Source organism: Globicephala melas, chromosome 16 (genome assembly GCF_963455315.2).
Source record: "Globicephala melas chromosome 16, mGloMel1.2, whole genome shotgun sequence".
Lineage (NCBI taxonomy): Eukaryota > Metazoa > Chordata > Mammalia > Artiodactyla > Delphinidae > Globicephala > Globicephala melas.
Genome location: NC_083329.1, coordinates 79,651,076 through 79,676,249, shown reverse-complemented (window position 1 = coordinate 79,676,249; position 25,174 = coordinate 79,651,076). Strand labels below are relative to the sequence as shown.

Below are 25,174 nucleotides of genomic sequence, written 5' to 3'. Positions count from 1 at the left end.
AGAAAATGAGTTCATTCACCTCCTCCAAGTGTCTGCCACCTGCCCCAGCTTTTCCCCCAGACAGTGTGACAATGACAAGAAAACCTCCTCGGAAGGCTTCCCAAGTGGCTCTCCTTTGCTCATGATAACTTTAGCTAGAAAGCTAGCGTTCTATTATGTTTGGATGGCTCTTAAAATTAATACTTTTTAAAATTTCATTTTCTATGCAATTTTCTTTAAAATCCACTAAGAACTTTCTCTCCTTTCTCTCAAACCTCAAAGTACGCCTCTCTCCAAAGCCTTCCCTGTCTCTAGGAAATTAAGCTCCAACCACACAACCTCCAAAACAAATAATTTTTTAAAATGTAACTCAGTAAGACATTACAAATCAGAAAAAGAATATAATACATTAAATTGCTGTTATTCTTATCGGGTAATATTTTTTCTAATTCTCATGTATGCGATTATTTTTCCATTATTGGTCATTTTTCATTTAAACAAGCCTGATAGGGAGCATCTGTCTACTTAATTGCCTTTACAGAGAGAGGCAAACACAGTAATCCAGACACGAAAGAGCATTCTAAACCCTATGGAGTGATGATAGCAGAATGTTTCCAAAGCGACAAGGAAAAAAGAGCACGGCTTCCTATGTTCACATAACGCATTAATTTCATTCATCAGCCAATAGTACCATGAACCAAACAGCAACCACATGCAAAGCCTGGGTCAGGTCTTGGCTTTCAATAGTGAGGGACTGAAGCCAGCCTTGGAAATACGCTCAGGGTTTTGTGAATGAAAAGTGGCACCTGCCATACCAGTAGACAAAGGATGTGGCAGCCACTGAGCCATCACATCACAGCCGCCCCGACGGTGCGCCCGGAGGGAACTCAGGATGGAAGCAGGACGCCCACTACCAAGCCCTCAGCCGCTGCAGCCACCCCCAACCCTATGCCCTGAGAGGACTCAGGATGGGGAAGCACAGGACGCTGGCCCCAGATAGCTGAGGTGCATATCCAAGGGATGATTTCTGTGAGCACAGACTCTCTCATCTGCCCATATAGAGAAAAGCGCTCTATTCCTTCACTTGAGATGTCTGCTTTGCTTTAATTAACATAACCCTTTGATGTTCCGACTACCTGGTTTTTCTTGCAAAAACTCCTCTATATCCTGGCTCCCCCCTTACCTCTTTGGAGCCATCTGAGAGGCTGACTTCAGGGCTCTGGGCTAGGGGCATTGCATGGAAGAACAGTAGGGCCCCTTGGGGAATGAACTCTGAGGAGAAGGCAAAAAAAGGAACAATAAAACCAAATACCAAGAACCTTCAAAAAGGATTGTATGACCTATAGTGACAGGTGATATCACTAATACTGAAAGCTTCCTACATTAATTTTTCTGGCAAAATATTCTTTTACAATATAGTATATGCTTCCTAGGTGTAGGGGTGGTAAGGGAATGAGGCCAAAACGATCCTGTCCCAACACTAATATCTTCTAAGGGTGCATTAGCAAGAAACACAGAAGTCCTCAGAAAGTCCTCAGAATAAAACATAATTCTCAGCTTTTCAGTTGTGCCTGTTTTCAGTCGACAGTAACAAGATTAAAGAGCGCCCCCTACCCCATGACTGCAATGGTAAGGAGTGAGTCTTAAGCTAGAGCCTGAAATGCATTGGTCCCCCAGGACTCAGAGGGGTCACCCCACAGCCCATATGGGTCCTCCCATGTCTCTGTCGGCAACGGGGACGGCGTGGCCAGTCACGTGCACTTAGCGTGCTGGCTGGTCACAAGCAAGGCCTTGGAAAGGGCTCAGGGCTCTTGGTGCTGGGGAGTGAACCCTCACTGTGCAGATACCTCCATCTGCCCAGAAAATCTCCTGCGCCAGGACCGTGTGAGCCCTGCGGTAAAAGGGCTTGAGGCAACGCAGATTGAAAAGCTGAAGCCTTCTGCCTTCCTTTGTTTAGAATCAATCAATCCCATCTCCAACACATCCTTAAAAGCTGAAAAAGCTGCCAGGCCTGAGAAGGGCTCTGCCCTTGTGCTGTGCTAGGCTGATACTCCCTGCGACCACCCATCAGCCGGACTCTGCCACACAGCCTCACTCCTGGGTGACCTTGACTCCCGGGTGACCTTGACATGTCCAGTCAACAGCACCAGACGGCCGGAAGCAGGTGGGCAGGTGCAGCCCTTCCGGCAGGCGCCTGGTCAACTTCCCTACTCTGCACTTTCTAGATTCCGTAACTGCTCAGCAGGATGGCACAGGACTCTGAGTAAAATTATGTACTGCAGCATAATGAATAATAAGCTCAAACCAGCGCTATCTGAGAAATTCCACACACTGGAGTTCCTCAAAAGCGGCATGCTTCTGGAATACATTTGCATAATCGCTCATCACCACACCCAAAGTGCCAACCCTTACCCCTGGGTACGTGTGTGTGAGCTTTCTCATCCATCAGCAAAACAGCAGGATGGGGCCAAGTTCATCATTTAGTGTTGCAGACATAACAGCATTCAGACATAGACCTGGGTTTCCAGTTGAGCAGATCCAAGGCAGAGAAGGGAGGTGGAAGGACTGATGAAGACACAGGGTGTATCAGCCAGAGAGCGAGGGAGGCTCAGACTCCTGTCTGCCACTCCACCCTTCTCTGGAATTCTAGACTATTTAGACTCACAGAATTACGGTGCTAAAGGTCTTACCTTCGTGCTGTCATCCCTCCAAATAGAATCATGAAGGAAGGATCTGTTCGATAAAAGCCATCACTTGCTCTTATTACAAGTCTCTCAATTTCAAGTGACAGAAAACCCAACTGGAAACGGTTTAAGCAAAATCTGGAACTCACTGGTTCACACAGCTGAAAGGTCAATGGAGCCCAGCTGGACTCAGGGGCTAGGATGCATGGTGTCATCAGGAATCATCCTCCACGTCCCTCGGCCCTGCCCATTTGCTGTGTTCTCAGGCCAGTTCACACCTCATGGGGACAAAAAGGCTGCCAGCAGCATTAGGCTTGCATCTCACACTACGAAGCCCGGTGGGAAAGATGATTCTCCTCCCCTGCAGGCCTGCCACATCCCAAGTCCCAGGCAGAAACAATCCTTCTCTGGAACTCTGGGTTTCACACCTTGCCTTTCTCTTGCCTTTTTGGCCACGGTCTCACCTGCTCGTCTGTTTCTTGCTTACCTGTGGCCTGAAGTCCAGGAAAATGTTTATGCAGGGCTCAGTTTTACTAGAGTGGAATGAAACGTGAGGCAGGCTGCCGGCTGTACATCACAGACTCAGCCCACGTGTCCCCAGCCGCCTGGCTGAGATCTACTGACACTAAGCTCTGAGCTTCTGTGGCTCTTCAGTCTGCCTGGTATCTCCACTTCGTGCTGCATAACTAAGAATGTTTCTTGCTGGCTTCTCTTCACCTCTATCGCTTTTGGAAAGTTCGAGACTTGGTCCGATTTCCCACCCTGGCTGTGCTTGTAAGTCCCGGAATGCACTGCCTCCTCACACGTGTCCTAAACCGTGTCAATCCCGAAACACGCCTCGTGGATCAATAGACACACATGTGGAACCTCAAAGTGACTCCCAGGCATTTTTAAATTGCTCACAACTCCCAGATTCATATACGCATCAGCCTCGGAGTCCCTTCTGGGGGGAGGATTCCCTAAGACCTTCCATCAGCCCCCAGGAAAAGTGAGGGCGTTTCCCGATCCATCTCACAGGCCTATCAAGTTACTTAACAGCCCCGCAAGGTCTGGAACCTGGGCACCCTGGTGCCTCACGTCATTGGTGGTCCTGGGTCTCCCAGTGAGAGAGGCTCCCAGTTCCCACTCTGGAAATACCAGAGGCAGCAGGCCACACCAAGGGGCCGCCCCTCTGCCTCCCTGCTCAGGGTCCGGGGCTGCGGAGAAGCAGGCGGGGCTGCAGCTCCCGGCCGACCGGGACCTCGGGGAGAAGCACCTCGGCACCACGCTCAGGAATGCGGGAGCATCGCAAGGTCCGAGCAGAATCAGCAAAAGACAAACTCGCCGGCGACGGTCCACACCTGGCCAGGTGGCCCCTCACCACCTCCTGCCGAGCCTGCGGAGGGGCTGCAAGGCTCCTGTGGTCTAGTCATCAGTGAGACAGCTCAGCAGATGAACTGGAGAGTGGCCTTGGGAGAGTCGTGTTGGTTTTGACTTGGGTCACTTTGGACCTGCCTGAGGGCGGAGGAGAGGTTTGGGACCAACGTCTGCTTCTGAGGAGGCGACAGGGCGCATGGCCACCTCTGCCACACCTGCCGCTGCCCCCCACAGAGAGAGGCTGCGCAGATCTCCTCTAGGGACCCAGAGAAGGCCTTTCTGGAGTGAGGCACACAGGGACCCCGGGCCCCGGGCTGCAGCCGCCTTCCCTTCCAGACGGGCTCTCGAGTCAAGAGCAAATGCTTTCACTGACAGTCACTGGTTTTTTTGTTTTATGGGTTTTTGGTTTTTTTTTTTTTTTTTTTTTTTGCTGTGGGAGATATTTTGAGAGGCTTCGGGACACAATGGAGAGGGCTTGAAATAAGGCCAGACCTGGTTAATATCTTGGATCGGCCACTGCCTTATTCTGTGACTTTGGGCAGGTTACTGAACTTCCCTGAGTCTCCTTTTTCTGATCTGCGAAATGAGAAAAATGAAATTGTACTTCCAAAGTGGGTGTCAGGATGGGAATGAGTATGTCTGAGCAGGTGAGCAGGTGTTCACTAAATACAAAAAGACGACGATCACTCCTGTTACTGCTGCATCGTTCCTACTGCCTTTATTACATTTAATAGTAACATATCCAGGGCCCAACACACCCCTACGTGTGCATCCGAGAGCTCTAACAGCCCTAAGACATCTGATAAGGGAGCTTCATGACTTTCTCTCCACAGTAAATTTGTCCAGGTGCTTTGAAAACATATCCATATAAATTGGGGGGTAGCTTAATCGCGAGTTGAAATATATAAATCCCTCCCAGCATAACTGCAAATTTGAATTACGGTGCTGCATTTTACTATTAACACACAAGCCATATAAGCTTCCTGCTTTATACTTAAAAAAGAATGCCTTTTGAGATGCTCAATGCTTTGCACAAAGATCTACAAACTATGCTTAAAACAGCTCACTGGGAAGAGAATATCCAGCAAAATCCTCCCCATTCTGAAAAAGGCAGAAAATAAAGCGTGAAGTTGAGAATTCCTTTTTCTGACTGCCTGAACCAAGTCAGGCATCCATGGCTCTGTACAGCTCATCATCATTAGCAAATCATGAACGAAGACCCAGATGGTGACAGGCAAGCCCACGTGCACACAGCACAAGTGAGGGGGCTGGAGAGATGATGAAGGACAGCGGTGACATCGACCTCTAAGGACTGGAATGTTGAGTTAAAGCCAAGAAGTTGAGAATTGATAGAGGAAATGTAACTTTTGGCTTTTCAGTAAAACACACATGCATGAGAGTGGGATGATGAAGACTTGGCTTGGTAATACCTGAGTAAAATAATTGCGAGGGTTGCAATTTTAAGAGGCATAAATGAGAGCAGAACACAGGACTCAGAGGAAGTAACAGGTCCCCCTACCATGAGCTGAGTAGGTGACACCTGGAGCAGTCTAAGGAGGGCACAGCCAGGGTCAACCCAGGAAACAACTGGATGAGGACGGCTGAGATGCTCAAGGTCTGGACCATTTCACACAAAACACAGATAGGACTGTTAAGCCTGAAGCAGAGACCTGAGAAGGGAAGGAGAGCTGCCTTCAAACTGGTAAAGGACGGAATGTACAGGAGGCCCCAGGATGCGGGTTGCTCCAGGATCAGCAGGTGTATCCAGGTGACTGGGGTATCCGGGTCATGCCACAAGGAGCAGATTCAGAGCAACCAGAGCCTCAGCTGTGACTGACAAATACCACACGGGCTGCCCAGTGAGACACAAGTCCTGCTCCACCCCAAGTAGGAGGAGGTCGCCCTTCTGTGGACGGTCCAGAGGGGATTCTGTAATTCCAAGGGTCCATGCTAGTCTCTCTTCTATATTACAGACCCAGGAAGGGGCTGGGAAGTAGCACAGTAAGACCCATGAGAGCTCAGAGACTGGCTGAAGTATTCTGACCATCTCTTTTGTTGTTTGATAAACCACAAAAGAGTGGCACTCTGAAGATCTTGTTTTTTCCACTAAGGCAGCTGTGATGCTCAAAGGACAGGACCTGGGCTCTGGGACTGGCTAAGGCCTCAGAATAAACACAGCACCTGATGGTGAAGACTAGTATTTATGGGGCATCTCACGGCACGCTGGTTGTGGATGTGATGCTCCGTGGTCTACACGTGTATTCTTTCATGGGTTGACTGTGTTCTGCCATTTCAGAAATGATTTCAGGTAGGTTGCAAGGATACATAACATATGTCTAGACTTAACGGAATTAAAAGTTGAAATGATAGCACCCAGAAATATAGGGAAGGAAAACAAAATGGGCACAGGGTTAATTTGGTGTTCATGACTTCTGGGAGGCACATAGAGACCGTCATCCCATTTTACACGAGTCCACTGAGGCTCACAGGCTGAATAATTTCCGAAAGTCAAACACCTAACCGAGCATACGGGCTGGGATTTTATTCAAGGTCTGACTGACCGCAAAGCTGGTGCTTTCTGAGGGAACGTCATTGCCTCAGGGAGAGCTGAGGATGAAGTGACACGGATTATCTTCTTGCTGACTAGGCTGAGACCAAGGGCATGGAATGCAGAGTCGAGTTTTTTGCAGACCAATCACATAGAATGATTCCTATCTTAAAGCCCAGCACGGTGGCCCACATACATGCTTACCGTATACTTGTTGACAAGGATAATGCCCAGAACAATTGAACATTTTAAAACCAACCCAGAGGATATAATAGAAATGTAACAGCCAGGAAGCTCTATTTGCCCTTCAGGTAGCTGCTATGTGTGTCTCCTCATAGCTATGGTATTTAACATTTTATAGAAGACTTTTGATGTATGAAAGCAAAGTCATTGTTAATGGGATTTTTCCTTCTTTAGGGCTGAAGACAGTTGACTCCTTTAGGAGTGAGACACTGGCTAAGATAACCAGGGCCATGAGTCACATATATACTTTCCAGCCTAAACATCTGTTTCACGTTAATAACAAAGTTTGGTTATTTAGCAATTGTTTATATGTAAAGAGAAGGATGATGAATCACAATATCACAATGTGTTTCTAAAGCCTCCTTTCTAAAGGAGGCACCGCAAGTTGGTGGAGGAGTAAGACGTGAAGATCACCTTCCTCCCCACAAATACATCAAAACTGCATCTACACGTGGAACAGCTCCTACAGAACACCTGCTGAACGCTGGCAGAAGACCTCAGACCTCCCAAAAGGCAAGAAACTGTCCCCACGTGATCCAGGGACAACTTCCCCGGGAGAACGCACGGCACGCCTCAGGCTGCTGCAACATCACGCCGGCCTCTGCCGCCGCAGGCCCGCCCCGCACGCCGTGCCCCTCCCTCCCCGCCCCCGGCCTGAGTGAGCCAGAGCCCCCGAAGCAGCTGCTCCTTTAACCCCGTCCTGTCTGAGTGAAGAACAGACGCCCTCCCGAGACCTACATGCAGAGGCCGGGCCAAATCCAAAGCTGAACCCCAGGAGATGTGAGAACAAAGAAGAGAAAGGGAAATCTCTCCCAGCAGCCTCAGAAGCAGCAGATTAAAGCTCCACAATCAACCTGATGTACCTGCATCTGTGGAATACCTGAATAGACAACGAATCATCCTAAATTGAGGCGGTGGACTCTGGGAGCAACTGTAGACTTGGGGTTTGCTTTCTGCATCTAATTTGTTTCTGGTTTTATGTTTAGCTTAGTTTAATATTTAGAGCTTATTACCACTGATAGATTTGTTAACTGATTTGGTTGCTCTCTTCCTTTATTTTAACATATATGTATATTTTTTTCCTTTTCCTCTTTTTGTGAGTGTGTATGTGTATGCTTCTTTGTGTGATTTTGTCTCTATAGCTTTGCTTTTGCCATTATTCCTAGGGTTCTGATTGTCTGTTTTTTGTTTTTTTAGGGGTTTTAAGTATAGTTTTTAGAACTTGTTACCATTGGTGGATTTGTTTTTTGGTGTGGTTGCTCTCTCTTTCTGTTTTTATTTATTACTTTTTAATTTTTAATATTTTTTACTTTAATAACTTTATTTTATTTACTTTTTTCCTTTCTTTCTTTTTTTTTTTTCCTCCCTTTTCTTCTGAGCCATGAGGCTGACAGGGTCTTGGTGCTCTGGCCTGGTATCAGGCCCGAGTCTCTGAGGTGGGAGAGCCGAGTTCAGGACATTGGTCCATCAGAGACATCCTGGCCCCATGTAATATCAAACGGCAAAAGCTCTCCCAGAGATCTCCATCTCAATGCCAAGACCCAGGTCCACTCAACGACCAGCAAGCTACAGTGCTTTGATACCCTATGCCAAACAACTAGCAAGATAGGAACACAACCCCACCCATTAGCACAGAGGCTGCCTAAAATCATAATAAGGTCACAGACACCCCAAAACACACCACCGGACATGGTCCTGCCCACCAGAAAGACAAGATCCAGCCCCATCCACCAGAACACAAGCACCAGTCCCCTCCATCAGGTAGCCTACACAAACCATTGAACCAACCTTAGCCACTGGGGACAGACACCAAAAACAATGGGAACTACGAACCTGCAGCCTGCAAAAAAGGAGACCCCAAACACAGTAAGTTAAGCAAAATGAGAAGACAGAGAAACACACGGCAGATGAAGGAGCAAGATAAAAACCCACAGGAACAAACAAATGAAGAGAAAATAGGTGGGGCTTCCCTGGTGGCACGGTGGTTAAGAATCTGCCTGCCAATGCAGGGGACACGGGTTTGAGCCCTGGTCTGGGAAGATCCCACATGCCACGGAGCAACTAAGCCCGTGCGCCACAACTACTGAGCCTGTGCTTTAGAGCCCGTGCACTGCAACTACTGAAGCCCGTGAGCCACAACTGCTGAGCCCACAAGCCACAACTACTGAAGCCCATGTGCCTAGAGCCCGTGCTCCACAACAAGAGAAGCCACCGCAATGAGAAGCCCGCGCACTGCAACTAAGAGTAGACCCCACTCGCTGCAACTACAGAAAGCCTGTGCGCAGCAACGAAGACCCAATGCAGCCAAAACTAAATAAATAAATAAATTTATTAAAAAAAAAAAAAGAAGAAACTAATACTTTAAAAAAAGAGGAAATAGGCAGTCTACCTGAAAAAGAATTCAGAGTAATGATAGTAAAGATGATCCAAAATCTTGGAAACAGAATGGAGAAAATACAAGAAATGTTTGACAAGGACCTAGAAGAACTAAAGAGCAAACAAACAGTGATGAACAACACAATAAATGAAATTAAAAATTCTTTAGAAGCAATCAATAGCAGAATAATGAGGCAGAAGAACGGATAAGTGACCTGGAAGATAAAATAGCGGAAATAACTACCGCAGAGCAAAATAAAGAAAAAAGAATGAAAAGAATTGAGGACAATCTCAGAGACCTCTGGGACAACATTAAACTCACCAACATTCGAATTATAGGGGTCCCAGAAGAAGAGAAAAAGAAAGGGACTGAGAAAATATTTGAAGAGATTATAGTTGAAAACTTCCCTAACATGGGAAAGGAAATAGTCAATCAAGCCCAGGAAGCACAGAGATTCCCATACAGGATAAACCCAAGGAGAAACATGCCAAGACACATATTAATCAAACTATCAAAAATTAAATACAAAGAAAAAATATTAAAACCAGCAAGGGAAAAGCAACAATTAACATACAAGGGAATCCCAATAAGGTTAACAGCTGATCTTTCAGCAGAAACTCTGCAAGTCAGAAGGGTGTGGCAGGACATATGTAAAGTGATGAAAGGGAAAAACCTACAACCAAGATTACTCTACCCATCAAGGATCTCATTCAGATTCCATGGAGAAATTAAAACCTTTACAAACAAACAAAAGCTAAGAGAATTCAGCACCACCAAACCAGCTTTACAACAAATGCTAAAGGAACTTCTCTAGGCAGGAAACACAAGAAGGAAAAGACTTACAATAACAAACCCAAAACGATTAAGAAAATAGTAATAGAAACATACATATCGATAACTACCTTAAATGTAAATGGATTAAATGCTCCAACCAAAAGACAGAGACTGGCTGAATGGATACAAAAACAAGACCCATATATATGTTGTCTACAAGACCCACTTCAGACCTAGGGACACATACAGACTGAAAGTGAGGGGATGGAAAAAGATATTCCACACAAATGGAAATCAAAAGAAAGCTGGAGTAGCAATTCTCATACCAGACAAAATAGACTTTAAAATAAAGACTATTACAAGAGACAAAGAAGGACACTACATAATGATCAAGGGATCAATCCAAGAAGAAGATATAACAATTGCAAATATTTATGCACCCAACATAAGAGCACCTCAATACATAAGGCAAATGATAACAGCCATAAAAGGGGAAATCGACAGTAACACAATAATAGTGTGGGACTTTAACACCCCACTTTCACCAATGGAAAGATCATCCAAAATGAAAATAAATAAGGAAACACAAGCTTTAAATGATACATTAAACAAGATGGACTTAACTGATATTTATAGGACATTCCATCTATTACAAATGGAATTACATTCCATTTGTAATCCCAAAACAGCAGATTACACTTTCTTCTCAATTGCTCATGGAACATTCTCCAGGATAGATCATATCTTGGATCACAAATGAAGCCTTGGTAAATTTAAGAAAATTGAAATTGTATCAAGTATCTTTTCCAACCACAGCGCTATGAGACTAGATATCAATTACAGGAAAAAAATCTGTAAAAAATACAAACACATGGAAGCTAAACAATATACTACTAAATAACCAAGAGATCACTGAAGAAATCAGAGGAAATCAAAAAATACCTAGAGACAAATGACAATGAAAACACGGCAACCCAAAACCTATGGGAGGCAGCAAAAGCAGTTCTAAGACGGAAGTTTATAGCAATACAATCCTACCTCAAGTAACAATAAACATCTAACATAAACAACCTAACATTATGCCTAAAGCAATTAGAGAAAGAAGATCAAAAAACCCCCAAAGTTAGCGAAGGAAAGAAATCATAAAGATCAGATCAGTAATAAAAGAAATGAAGGAAATGATAGCAAAGATCAATAAAACTAAAAGCTGGTTCTTTGAGAAGACAAACAAAATTGATAAACCATTAGCCAGACTTATCAAGAAAAAAAGGAAGAAGACTCAAATCAATAGAATTAGAAATGAAAAAGGAGAAGTAATAACTGACACTTCAGAAATACAGAGGATCATGAGACATTACTACAAGCAACTATATGTCAATAAAATGCAAAACCTGGAGGAAATGGACAAATTCTTAGAAAAGCACAACCTTCTGAGACTGAACCAGGAAGAAATAGAAAATAGAAACAGACCAATCACAAGCACTGAAATTGAAACTGTTATTAAAAGTCTTTCAACAAACAAAAGCCCAGGACCAGATGGCTTCACAGGCGAATTCTATCAAACATTTAGAGAAGAGCTAACACCTATCCTTCTCAATCTCTTCCAAAATATAGCAGAGGGAGGAACACTCCCAAACTCATTCTACGAGGCCACCATCACCGTGATACCAAAACCAGACAAGGATGTCACAAAAAAAGAAAACTACAGGCCAATATCACTGATGAACATAGATGCAAAAATCCTCAACAAAATACTAGCAAACAGAATCCAACAGCACATTAAAGAATCATACACCATGATTAAGCAGGGTTTATCTGAGGGATGCTAGGATTCTTCAATAATGCAAATCAATCAATGTGATACACCATACTAATAAATTGAAGGAGAAAGACCATATGATCATCTCAATAGATGCAGAAAAAGCTTTTGACAAAATTCAACACCAATTTATGATAAAAAAAATCCTCAGAATGTAGGCATAGAGCTAACTTACCTCAACATAATAAAGGCCATATATGACAAACCCACAGCCAACATTGTTCTCAATGGTGAAAAACAAACAATTTCCACTAAGATCAAGAAAAAGAAAAGGTTGCCCACTCTCACCACTATTATTCAACATAGTTTTAGAAGTTTTAGCCACAGCAATCAGAGAAGAAAAAGAAATAAAAGGAATCCAAATCAGAAAAGAAGAAGTAAAGCTGTAACTGTTTGCAGATGATGTGATACTATACATACAGAATCCTAAAGATGCTACCAGAAAACTACTAGAGCTAATCAATGAATTTGGTAAAGTACCAGGATACAAAATTAATGCACAGAGATCTCTGGCATTCCTATACACTAATGATGAAAAATCTAAAAGAGAAATTAAGGAAACACTCCCATTTACCATTGCAACAAAAAGAATAAAACACCTAGGAATAAACCTACCTAAGGAGACAAAAGACCTGCATGCAGAAAACTATAAGACACTGATGAAAGAAATTAAAGATGATACAAACAGATGGAGAGATATACCATATTCTTGGATTGGAAGAATCAACATTGTGAAAATGACTATACTACCCAAAGCAATCTACAGATTCAATGCAATCCCTATCAAACTACCAATGGCATTTTTCACAGAACTAGAGCAAAAAATTTCACAATTTGTATGGAAACACAAAAGACCCCAACAGCCAAAACAATCTTGAGAAAGAGAAACAGAGCTGGAGGAATCAGGCTCCCAGACTTCAGACTATACTACGAATCTACAGTAATCAAGACAGTATGGTACTGGCACAAAAACAGAAATACAGATCAGTGGAACAGGATAGAAAGCCCAGAGATAAACCCATGCACATATGGTCACCTTATCTCTGATAAAGGAAGTAAGAATATACAGTGGAGAAAAGACAGCCTCTTCAATAAGTGGTGCTGGGAAACCTGGACAGATACATGTAAAAGAATGAAATTAGAACACTCCCTAACACCATACACAAAAATAACCTCAAAATGGATTAAAGACCTAAATGTAAGGCCAGACACTATAAATCTCTTAGAGGAAGAGATAGGCAGAACACTCCATGACATAAATCACAGCAAGATCTTTTTTGACCCACCTCCTAGAGAAATGGAAATAAAAACAAAAATAAACAAATGAGACCTATTGAAACTTAAAAGCTTTTGCACAGCAAAGGGAACCATAAACAGGACGAAAAGACAACCCTCAGAATGGGAGAAAATATTTGCAAACGAAGCAACTGACAAAGGATTAATCTCCAAAATATACAAGCAGCTCATGCAGCTCAATATCAGAAAAACAAACAACCCAATCCAAAAATGGGCAGAAGATCTAAATAGACATTTCTCCAAAGAAGATATACAGATTGCCAACAAACACATGAAAGAATGCTCAACATCACTAATCATTAGAGAAATGCAAATCAAAACTACAATGAGGTATCATCTCACACCGGTCAGAATGGCCATCATCAAAAAATCTACAAACAATAAATGCTGGAGAGGGTGTGGAGAAAAGGGAACCCTCTTGCACTGTTGGTGGGAATGTAAATTGATATAGTCACTATGGAGAACAGTATGGAGGTTCCTTTAAAAACTAAATATAGAACTACCATACGACCCAGCAATCCCACTACTGGGCATATACCCTGAGAAAACCATAATTCAAAAAGAGTCATGTACCACAATGTTCATTGCAGCACTATTTACAATAGCCAGGACATGGAAGCAACCTAAGTGTCCATCAACAGATGAATGGACAAAGAAGATGTGGCACACATATACAATGGAGTATTACTCAGCCATAAAACGAAACAAAAGTGAGCTATTTGTAGTGAGGTGGATGGACCTAGAGTCTGTCACACAGAGTGAAGTAAGTCAGAAAGAGAAAAACAAATACCGTATGCTAACACATATATATGGAGTCTAAAATGGTTGTGAAGCACCTAGAGGCAGGACAGGAATAAAGACGCAGACAGAGAGAATGGACCTGAGGACACGGCGGACAGGAAGGGTAAACCGGGACGAAGTTGAGAGAGTAGCATGGACATATATACACTACCAAGTGTAAAATAGATAGCTAGTGGGAAGCAGCCGCATAGCACAGGGAGATCAGCTCGGTGCTTTGTGACCACCTAGAGGGGTGGGATAGGGAGGGTGGGAGGGAGATGCAAGAGGGAGGGGATATGAGGATAGAGGTATACGTATAGCTGATTCAGTTTGTTATACAGCAGAAACTAACACAACCATGTAAAGCAATTATACTCCAATAAAGATGTTAAAAAAAAATACTCTGACATAAGGGGATTTATAAACACCAGGCACTGTTATTATAGTGCATTTGCTATTGCTGCCTATAAGTTAAATGGAGACAGCAGGCAGGACTCATCAAGACCAATTTTAAAGACCTTCTTAGTTAAGAACAGTTTAATAGTGCACAGCCTGACGGTAGTGAATGAAATCCAGATTACGATTTCCTTTCCCTTTTACATAATATTGTTGGATTTAATTCATTTAAGAAATAGTTACAGAACATTTTCTGTGTGCGTGACCCCGTAGGGACACAAAGATGAATAAAAACAAGTCCAGGCTTGGAGGTAGAGTCAGTCCACACCAATCCTTGGTACAATGTACTGATGGTCACAGAGCAAATTTATCTTCCAAAGGTGACCACTACAGTACCTCTCATCCGACAAGTGCTTCCTGAACCTTCCATTCATCCATCAGGAGGTGGAATATGATACCCCTCTTTGTGAGTCTGTGTGTGGGTGGGTGGAAGTGGAGGGAGTGGGGGAGGGAAGGGCACTCGGTGAGAAGGGCACAGCCGAGGGCGGGCTGGGAATGAAAACTGCACAATATGCGATGTATGAAATAGTACTGTGGGAGATTAGGACTCAGGTGAGGTGGGTCTATATTTGTGCTCCTATATGATAGCCTCGAGTCACATGCGGCTACTTAAATGTAAGTGAATTAAAATTCAATAGAATTAAAACCTCAGCCACACTAGCCCTGTTCCAAGCGCTGGGAGGGCTCCCATATTGGACAAGGTAGATAGAGCATTTACATCAGTGCTGGGCTCTGAGGTACGTCTCCTTGTCGCCCAGGCAGCAGTGTCCCACCGCGGGCTTCTGAGACAGTGGGACCTGGTGCTGTGTCTGGGGAATCAACCAGGGAGCAGGTTAGTTAGGTGGGCAGAGGATACGTTTGTCACCAGCCCCCAGTGAGGAGTGGCGTTGGAGGACAAAAAGTCTGCAGATTTCAAGACAGCCCAGGCTGGGGAAAACAGACGGGCCAGAGTCACCAGGTAGCTGGTGATTTACTTATCGGTTCCATAGAGTATGAAAACGGTTCCGTTACGGTACAGGGCTCGCTGGAGACTTGCAAAAACCAAAGGCAGCTTAGGAGGTTTGGAAGAAAAATCAAAGGACTGGAAAGTGAAGGAGCAGGGGTGGAAAGGAAGAGGAGGCCAGGAGAGGGGATGGCAAGTGCCCCCTCATCACACCCCCAGGGTGGGGCTGGCGACCATGGCACCCACTGGCAGATCGTGGTCACTGTCGTGAGAGGGGAGAATATCTCTCAGTCAGTGGTGGGACGGCGAGTAAACACTCAATTACCCTAACAACTGCTTCTCTGTATCGGACTGAAAAGAAATGGTAGGAGCAGCTACAGAGACACTCACAAATAAGAACAGGAAAAGTCATTAGTGTTTGAAATAAAAACCAACAGTTTCAGATACAGAGAATGGGCTTTCCAGAGGGCTTGCAGGGATCCAGATGAGATTTCCTGCCATTTCCTTTCCTGGTACCCACCACTCTTACTGTCCTGAATTCCATCACTGATCTTTTTTTTTTTTTTTTTTGCGGTACGTGGGCCTCTCACTGTTGTGGCCTCTTCCGTTGCGGAGCACAGGCTCCGGACGCGCAGGCTCAGCGGCCATGGCTCACGGGCCCAGCCGCTCCGCGGCATGTGGGATCCTCCCGGACCGGGGCACGAACCCGTGTCCCCTACACTGGCAGGCAGACTCTCAACCACTGCGCCACCAGGGAAGCCCCATCACTGATCGTTTAAGCAGATGATCACAGGGCTCTGTATTCTGAGCTTAAACACAAGTTGACAAGAGGCTTCCAGCTGGCTGCGTTCGGCATCAGCGTCTCTCCCCACCCCTCAGTGGGACTGAACATTTTCCCCACCTTGGCTCCTTCAGAGAGACCTAGGAAAGGCAGGATGTCCTTATGCGTTGCCACAGCCTCTGCTGTCCCCTTCTCAGCCTAGCACAGCCGACCAAAGCCCCGACATGCAACGGAGTGCTACACTGGGGGAAAGAATGGATCACAACATCACCAATTCTTTGTGAGACTGAATAAGGAAGTACTCCAGTAGCCCAGACTTATAAGTAACCCACGTAAACTGACAATTCAGACCTCGGGGTACGGTGCCGAGCAGGTAGCTGAATCTCGGCGGGGAGGAGGCTAAATAAGAAAATCCCAAACTTGCGTTGCACAGGCGTTAGGATGTCTCCCCTCAGTAAAAGCGTCTCACAAAGATTTCTCCATTCCCCTTTCTACTGGGGAAGCTTCACACCCGCTCCAGCTCAAAGGGGATGCGATTTGCTTATCAACTTCTCCCCGCCCCCGCCCGCCAAAAAAACTGGTTCCTAACTTCTCTGAGAATAGGAGACAAAAAGAAATCTTTTGTGTTACGGAGCACGTTTAAAATATCTTGCACTTTCTTGCATAGTTAAAAGCACACGAGATTGCCACACTTCTTATTCACAAGCGTTTGCACTTTCCAGAAGTACGATTTTTAAGAGCTCCACAAAGGTTCCCCCAAATTGTTTTCTCCTTAAAAAGCATAAAGGCAAGCCAGCGCTGGTGGTTTTCTTTTCCTTCTGACTCTGTAAATACGCACCGCATCTCTTTAGACAAATGCCAAAGAGGACTCTTGTTTACGTGCATATTTCAAGACGGCTTCACTTGTAGAGCAAAAAGCCCACCTCTCTTAAAAGATGAGGAACCCGTGGGACACACAAGGGGCCTTCCCCACCTCTTGGTGGTCTCCCAGCACTGGCTTACCTTGGGGTGCTCCGGTTTGGTTGGATTTCCCCAGGACCCATAAATGTGAGGTCCTGGGGATGGGATACCTGTTAGCATGGGTCAGGTGGGGACAGGGTTTCCAGGCAGGGCAGTCAGAGAAGAATCCCACCAGCGCAGGCCAGCATGATGCTTACTTTGTTCTAGGTGCTTTAGGTCTATTAACTCGTATTCTCCCCACAAGGCTGTGAAGTAGGCCTTATTCCTTTGCCCCCATTTTACAGAAGAGGAGAGAGGCCTTGAGGTCACCAGCATCGAGGGGGGAGGCGAGGTGTGAGCCCAGGCAGGCTGGCGGCCCAGGCTGTGTTTTCATCACGACGCCCTACCACCTGCCCCAGAAGGACGTGCATCTTCCGTGCACATAAACCATCTAACCACACAGATCTCCTAACTTAACGCTGGCCTCTGTGAGACGTGAAGGGCGCATTGTAAAGTGGCAGAGCAGCAGAAAAGGTAGACACGTTACAGAAGATGGATTAGGGCTTGGACACAATAGCCCAGATATGGCTAGTAAATTAGGGCAGATGAGATCTGCAACGGAAGACGACCCCAGCTGGAGACAGGCTGGCCCGCCCCACCTCCTCCTCTGGCTGTTCTCAGGCCCTCCCCCGACAAATCATTAACAACTCTTGAAAGTTACTCAGTTACCCATCACTCCTCCCTCCCCACCACTCCTGAAAAAATCACTGCCCTCGCTCCATCACTGTTTGCTTGAGGAAATTCATGACTGACTGGTCTAAACAGTCAAGACAGAGTGCAGAAATCATCTTCTACAAGTTTAATGATGCTCAGAAAAAATGGTATGCTCTCCTGTGTTGAGCTGTGATGCAGGTACACTTGTACATGACATGTATATTTCAAAGGCCCACAGAAGGGAGCCGTGCCCCCCAGGGGTAATCTCACCTCGGCTCCTGAGACAACCTCTCTGAGGGCAACTGCTGAGAGTGGGTGGTGATATCTCACTTTCCTTCACAACTGGTGAAACCTAGACTAGTACCTGACTGCAAATTTGCCATCGGTCAGGCTTGGTCCAGAGCCTGGAAGCCCCCGTGCTGAGTGGATAACTGGGTGGGTGGAGGGAGTTTGCTAGGGCTGCCCCACAGGAGGGCAAAGCATGAAGCCTGGACTTTTCATAGAAAAGGTCAAGGAGCATCCTGAACATGAATCCTAGGAAAGCAAGTCAGCAACGATTTTAGGATCTTACTTGTAGTTTTTCTCCCAGAATTTCACTGGCCTGACATACGATGTGATAAAAATGACACTCCCAAGAAACGGGCTCAGTGGAGTAGAAAAGATCGACGTGGCAAACGCCTGAAAGAAAAGCATGGCAGAATCTGAGGATTTTGAGTTAAGGAAAAAAAAGAAGTGTTCATGATTATTCTTCCACATAGTATTTGCGATTTTGACTAGTTTATATGAAAGCCATTTTCTCACCAAGGAAAGAAAGAAGGGCCTACCCGTGATCTCTCTATGTACATATTTGGAAATATAAAACTTTCAATAATATCCTGCTAGGTCTCATCTCACCACCATGAAAACCAAATGATTCTCATAAAAATCCCAGCAGTCTCAGCATGATTCGTGGCAAAGATTTAATATCTAAGATTTGAAAAGAACAGTTTCTTTTTACTGAGATATTGTTAGCTGAACCAAACACACTGTGGTACATTCACTAAGGTATCAAGCAGCTTTATAAATAATTAAAAGTAAATTACACTTGGAAAGTAAATAAATAGCATTGTTTGGGAAGACAGCATCTCTATTCCTCAAAGAATCTTTTCCCACTGTTCAAAAATATGTATCTTTTTTATCATACACTGAACACCAATGGCTCGATTCAACTCATGTCTGGTTTATAAGCTAAAAATGTGTACTCACGTCCCAGCATGCCGTAGGCTAAGCCACCACCCTGGCACTCGGTACGGGTTTCCCACTTCTTGGCATGCCTCAGTTTCACACACTCTGATCAGAAATGTAATTGTTCAATATTAAAATTAGTATGGTCCTCACTTTGGGCTTAAGCCCAACTAATTGATCTCTGGAAATGTGGGGGAGGTGCCAGAAGGGCTGGTCCCTCCCCAGTCTCACTCCATCGTTGGAGAACTTCTCCCGGCTGTCAATCACGGGGCCTTTGATTTGTTAAAGCCAGAGGTGGCAGAGGTCAGTGGGGGGCCAGACAGCCCAGGTTTTACATATGCACATGGTTCCTTGTCCTTCAGGGTGAGGGCTGGGAGGGTTCTGCTGCAGGTCTGACCTGATCTCCTACAAGGCTGATTTTCCCACCTGGAAGGGGACGTGGCTGCACAAATGGAGGTCTTGTTTTTTAGCCCATGTTTCAAAAGTTCTGGGAGAAAGTAAGAAATGCCTAAATGTCTGTCACAGATAGGAAGATTCTGTGTTTCATTACCTACCAGAGCATAGAAGGGCTTTCCCATATTATCAGTGGCAGGGCTTAGTTATGTGATAGGGACCCTCACAGCCCCACTTACATGTAACCGCAAAGAAGGGAGGGAGCCTTGCTTGTCTACAGGCACTTCCCAGTGCACTTGCATAGATTTAAGCTCAGCGTTTTCCTTCAGGGGCAGCTGTGTCATTCTTTTTTCCAATTGCTATTTATTTCCAAACATCTTCAGAAGTGAAATAACACATCCTCCATTAATAGTGTTGAACTGTCTGGGTATCAAAAAGATCTCGATTGTGCTACAATTTCACTCCGATTCCTTTTATTTTGACCTGGGTTCAGATGCAGAACTCCAGAATAAGGAGCTACTGTGACATCTATCATCACCCAACAGTTTCTTCTTCATCGGGAAGCTGGAAAGATCTAAATACCTCTGCCACAGAACATACCAATGTAACTATTCCGCTTGTCACAGGAAGAAAAAAAGAACTTCATGGGAGATGCCATCGAAGGAAGGTACTGAAAACACCTGAGAAAGCAGAGCGGGGTCACAGGGGAGATTCCTGAGGAGGGTGTTGGGTGAGGGGAAGGTAACAGGGGGCACTGTGGGGTTTGCAGAAGATCCAGGACAAAGTTAAGTGGAACTGGGGCTGGGTAGGAGGCTGCGTGGGCCGGCACTGCCGTTCTTTTGGGTTCTAAACGTTTCCCCAAAGATTATGTTATCCGTTTTTTAAATGCCAGAAACAGTTATCCAGAAATTAAGAAACGAGGAAAATACTGCTAGCCTGTAAATGAAGTTCAAATTTGGGAGGAAAGGAAACGAAGCTTAACAGGTCAGAGGTAGGGCAGAAGTGAACAGATGGCCTCAAAGGTTAGTTTATTTAGGGGAGATCAGAAAAGGAATATAGCGCTCTTGGGGAGATACGCAAGATCGTGACTGTAATGGCTAAGGCAGTCCCGAGAAATATGCAGCCTTCTTTATTTTTTGAGAGCCAAGAGGTGGGCCAAAGGGCTAGACGGTGACTCCTTAAAAAGCTTCAAGTTTACCTGAGTACACTTAAAATGAAAATATCAACGTTAATACTTAAAAAAAAATAACTGGAAGCTCGAAAGGATATACCAAATAGAGAGCGGCCTTTCCAATACGCATTTAACAGAGCTAATACAGCTAAGTCTGTCTAATTATTAGAAAACAATGGTGTTGCATGGTCTCTACACATATTAAAAGGGTGGGCATGCCTATCTTTCCCTGGAGGTTACAAGCTCAGAAACTGACAGAGGCTACCGAGGGAGAAAACATGCTAGGACTGGAAAAAGCAATTTAATAAACAGGGCCCCGCTGGCCTGAAAGTTAATTCAATTCCAAAATGGAGCAAATTGGCCCCTTCTCAAAGCCAGGATGGAACCCACAGCTTCTTAATAGAGTGATAAACTCATTAACATTTCAAAATTAGTCAAGATCCAGGGCTGGCATTTAGGAACCTGATGGCCTTGTCTTGGTGGCATATATATCTGGTTTCTTTTTTTTTTTTTTTTTTTGTGGTACGCGGGCCTCTCACTGTTGTGGCCTCTCCCGTTGCAGAGCACAGGCTCCGGACGCGCAGGCTCAGCGGCCATGGCTCACGGGCCCAGCCGCTCCGCGGCATGTGGGATCTTCCCGGACCGGGGCACGAACCCGTGTCCCCTGCATCGGCAGGCGGACTCTCAACCACTGCGCCACCAGGGAAGCCCCTATATCTGGTTTCTTAAACGAGCTCATTACATTCTGCACGGTATGCTGTTGGCCCCCACATAGCAAATAGCTACCTTCACAACTGATGCAGGATGGGGAAGTGTCTCTGGGTGATGGGGTAGGGGCGCTGGAAGCCCTGGAAGCCATCACACAACTGCAGTGGTCAGGCTCCACAGCCAGCTCGAAGGGTCTATAACTTAGCAGAGGCAGGAGGTGGGTTTCACTGACGGGAACAGTTTTAGGCACAAAGCACTGGGATCGACTGTATTCTAAAACTAAATGCCCAATAAAGCCTGCATCTCAGATGTGTTCAATTTCTCACGAGAACCAGTCCGTCCATCGCGAAAGTGCTTAGATTTAACGCCCGCTGTGTTCAGTCTGAGATGGACCCCAGTGCTGCCTTTATCCTTAGCGGAGATATTAAGCGCCAGATACTATGTGCTTGTGTGTGACCCCTCGACGCACATAAAGGTCAGGTAATTGAAAGTTACAGCTTCCAGAACAGTTTTAATTCGGTTACGGAACTACAGGAGTAATTAGTATTACCGGACTCATCCAACAAGGCATAAAGGGGCCACAAGAAACGCTACAGATCTATGTGAGACCAAAGTTAGAATAAAATTGGGAACCACCACTTCAAGTTTTAAGTTCTTAGTGCAACTCCTCAACTGCAAATTTACACCCATCTCATCATTTTCATCTAATAAACAGGCTTTAAATTCTAGACAGGATACCCGAGACACACACCAGAAATAAATAAAAATCCCCTCACTCTTTCATCTTGCTCTGTTTTAAGGGATTCCGTTTAGAAAAACTAAAATGACTGGCATTCTAGAAAACGTTATAGGAAAGGGGTGATACGCAAGCTCACGCTTTTGTGATCATTTTTCCTGATCCTGTTCCTCCACATAACCGTGAAACACTTTACAAATATCAGTGCAGGTCTAAGAATAGGAACACGGAACAATGCATTGTGAGGACAGCTCTGGGTATGCTTAATGATTTAAAAAAAAATAAGTTGGAAAGACAGCATTTTAAAAAAATCTAGAATGTATTATCACAATGAATATCCCATGTCTGTTTCTATCCCTGTACCCAAAGTTGAGACCCAGGGGTTCCTTAAGAACTGTCTTCAGGAGCCTTATGCAACCTTCAGGAAAGAAAGCTCTGTTTGGCCATTAAAATCGGCTCACAGCACCCCCAGTGGATGCCAGCCAAGAACTGCGCTTCACACACATCAGTGGATGAGAATCCCAGAAAGGCTTGTGCAGATGGACATTCCAGGGTCCTCCCCCCGAAATGTGATTTTAAAAGTATGTGCTGACCCCAGGAATCTACTTTTTTAAACAAGCTCCTCCAGGGATTCTGATCTAAGGAGTCCCTGAACCACATCTCGGGAAATACAAATTCAGAAAGTATAAATTCACTGGGGGGACTTCCCTGGTGGTGCAGTGGTTAAGAATCCGCCTGCCAATGCAGGGCACACAGGTTTGAGCCCTGGTCCGGGAAGATCCCACATGCCGCAGAGCAACTAAGCCCGTGCACCACAACTACTGAGCCTGTGCTCTAGAGCCTGCAAGCCATAGCTACTGAGCCCACGTGCCACAACTACTGAAGCCCGCGTGCCTAGAGCCCGGGCTCCGCAACAAGAGAAGCCACCGCAATGAGAAGCCCGCGCACCGCAACGAAGAGTAGCTCCCGCTCGCCACAACTAGAGAAAGCCCGCGCGCAGCAACCAAGACCCAATGCGGCCAAAAATTAAAAAAGAAAAAAAAAGAATATTTCTGTTTAATCTCTCTCTCTTCAAAAGTATTCTTGATTTTTCTCTTTCTCCCTCTCTCCAAACACATCATGCAGACACACACGCACATACAATTTAGCTATCTGTGTCAAAGTGATCTTTAGAAGGAGGATGTCAAGTTGTTTTGAAGTAAATTAAAACTAATTATCATTATGGAAACACTTCAAAATAGACAAAGAAACCAAACAAAACTACAAATGATAAAATTAGGCTCCTTGGCTAATGATAACAAAACCATAAATTTTTTTTTTTGTCTTCAAAAATATTTGCGTAATTCTGTTTGTGCCCAATTCTGGGTTTTTAAACATTCCTTAAGTATAAGATAACCAAACTATATTATAATATAATGTTATATGATCGATAATAATATATCAATCCTATCCACAAAGTCTGATAACAGCAAATCAGTTTGCACTATTTTGCACAAGTCAACCAAATCATTTAAGTGGTGACTTTCCATTTAAAAGACATGATATCTTAACGGAGATCTGGTCATGGGAAACGGAAAAATCGGAAGAAATCAAGCCATGCCTGAATATGCATTAAGAAACAGGAAGAGTTCCGAATTAAGAAATGTCTTTGAAGGCTAAGTACCTAAAGGGAATCCACAGTGCCTCCCCGGGTCCCCATTAAGATGTGATCTTAAAGACTTTAAAACCCTTTTACTGCCAGAGTTCAGTGAAAAGCTTGCATCGGTAAAATGTGAATCTCAGCTCGGAGGTGAAAACAGAAGCAGAAAGGATACGAGGAATTGCAAAGAGCTGAGCAAACACGTGAAATGAGGAACCCCAAGCCATCTGCCAGGGAGCCATGTAGGTCATGACGAACTGTAGCTTGTGAAGCAGGTCCCCGAGCTGAAAGCAAAAGAAGAGACAGAGATTCATCAGTGATGACCACCACAGTGACAGCTGGGTCACAGTCAAAGTGCCTGCATTAAAGTTAGGAAGGGGCAATGAGACTATTGCTTGTCCTCTTACTCGTACCTTCCTTCGTCCCATAAGCAAGGCAGCTGTTTAAGGATATTTTCAAACAGCAAAAAGATGATCAGAAGTAATGTTGTGTGGTTAATTTCACCAGGTTAATGATTTCAGCCCAGAAATATGGTGTTTCTTAGAGGAACACTCACAGCTTGGTCCTTCCTTCTTTATATTGGGTCTTTCAGGAGATTCATACAAAACCCCATCGCGATGGACATCGTTCAAGTTTTTGTGTATGGATTTCAGTTTTCCTCTTCAGCCACTCTTGCTGGAGAAAATCGCCCCATACCGCTTTGTAACATTGCAAGTTACAAAGCGCTTTAGAAGCCAAGATAGGATATGGGAGCCGTTGCATTTGCTAGACAAGCCTGCACAGGAGAAAGCTGAGTTCTGGAGAGAAGTAGTGCGTGGAGAGAAGAGACCTTATGTGGCCTAAGGATGAACATGAGGGGACACATGCTCAGTGGTTTGCACTGGAGATCCAGACTATGAATGTGCCAAGGAGGATGGAGAGGGTCCCCGGCTGTAGACCCCTGCTTTGTGGAGAGAAGTGACTGATGGACCCCAGATGTGAAATTCTACAGCTGTCACTGCTAGACGCAGTCAGGAAGTATCCTACCAACAAGCTTTCGGAACTTGACATTCACTCTTCATCCATAATGGAGACCTCATTTTTTTTTTTATTGAAACATAGTTGTTTTACAAAGTTGTGTTAGTTTCAGGTGTACAGTTTAAAGTGATTCAGTTATACATATATCCACTCTTTTTCAGATTCTTTTCCTATATAGGTTATTACAAAATATTGAGTAGAGTTCCCTGTGCTGTACATTAGGTCCTTATTAGTTATCTATTTTATATATAGTAGTGTGTATATGTTAATCTCAATCTCCTACCTGTTATCCCTTCACCTTTCCTTTGGTAAACACAAGTTTGTTTTCTATGTCTGTGAGTCTGTTTCTGTTTTGTAAATAAGTTCATTTGTATCATTTTTTTTTTAGATTCCACATATAAGCGATACCATATAATATTTGTCTTTCTCCGTCTGACTTACGTCACTTAGTATGATAATCTCTAGGTCCATCCATGTTGCTGCAAATGGTATTATTTCATTCTTTTTTATGGCTGAGTAATATTTCATAATAACGGAAACTTCAAATGGCATGATATGTTTGTTCCTAGGCTGGTTAGCATACGAGACAGTGAAATA

General features: G+C 44.6%; 1 protein-coding gene across 3 annotated transcripts in view; it reads right to left on the bottom strand.

Moving 5' to 3' along the window:
* The window catches only part of PCNX2 (pecanex 2), a 273,314-nt gene that overhangs the window by 67,732 nt on the left and 180,408 nt on the right, over nt 1-25,174 (bottom strand). For all 3 annotated transcript variants that reach the window (XM_060285936.1, XM_030839645.2, XM_060285935.1), the window contains exons 22-23: nt 23,736-23,844; nt 18,261-18,390 (exon numbers count right to left, since the gene is read on the bottom strand). In XM_060285936.1, coding sequence (XP_060141919.1) covers nt 18,261-18,390; nt 23,736-23,844 — 239 coding nt within the window. The remainder of the gene's footprint in view (nt 1-18,260; nt 18,391-23,735; nt 23,845-25,174) is intronic.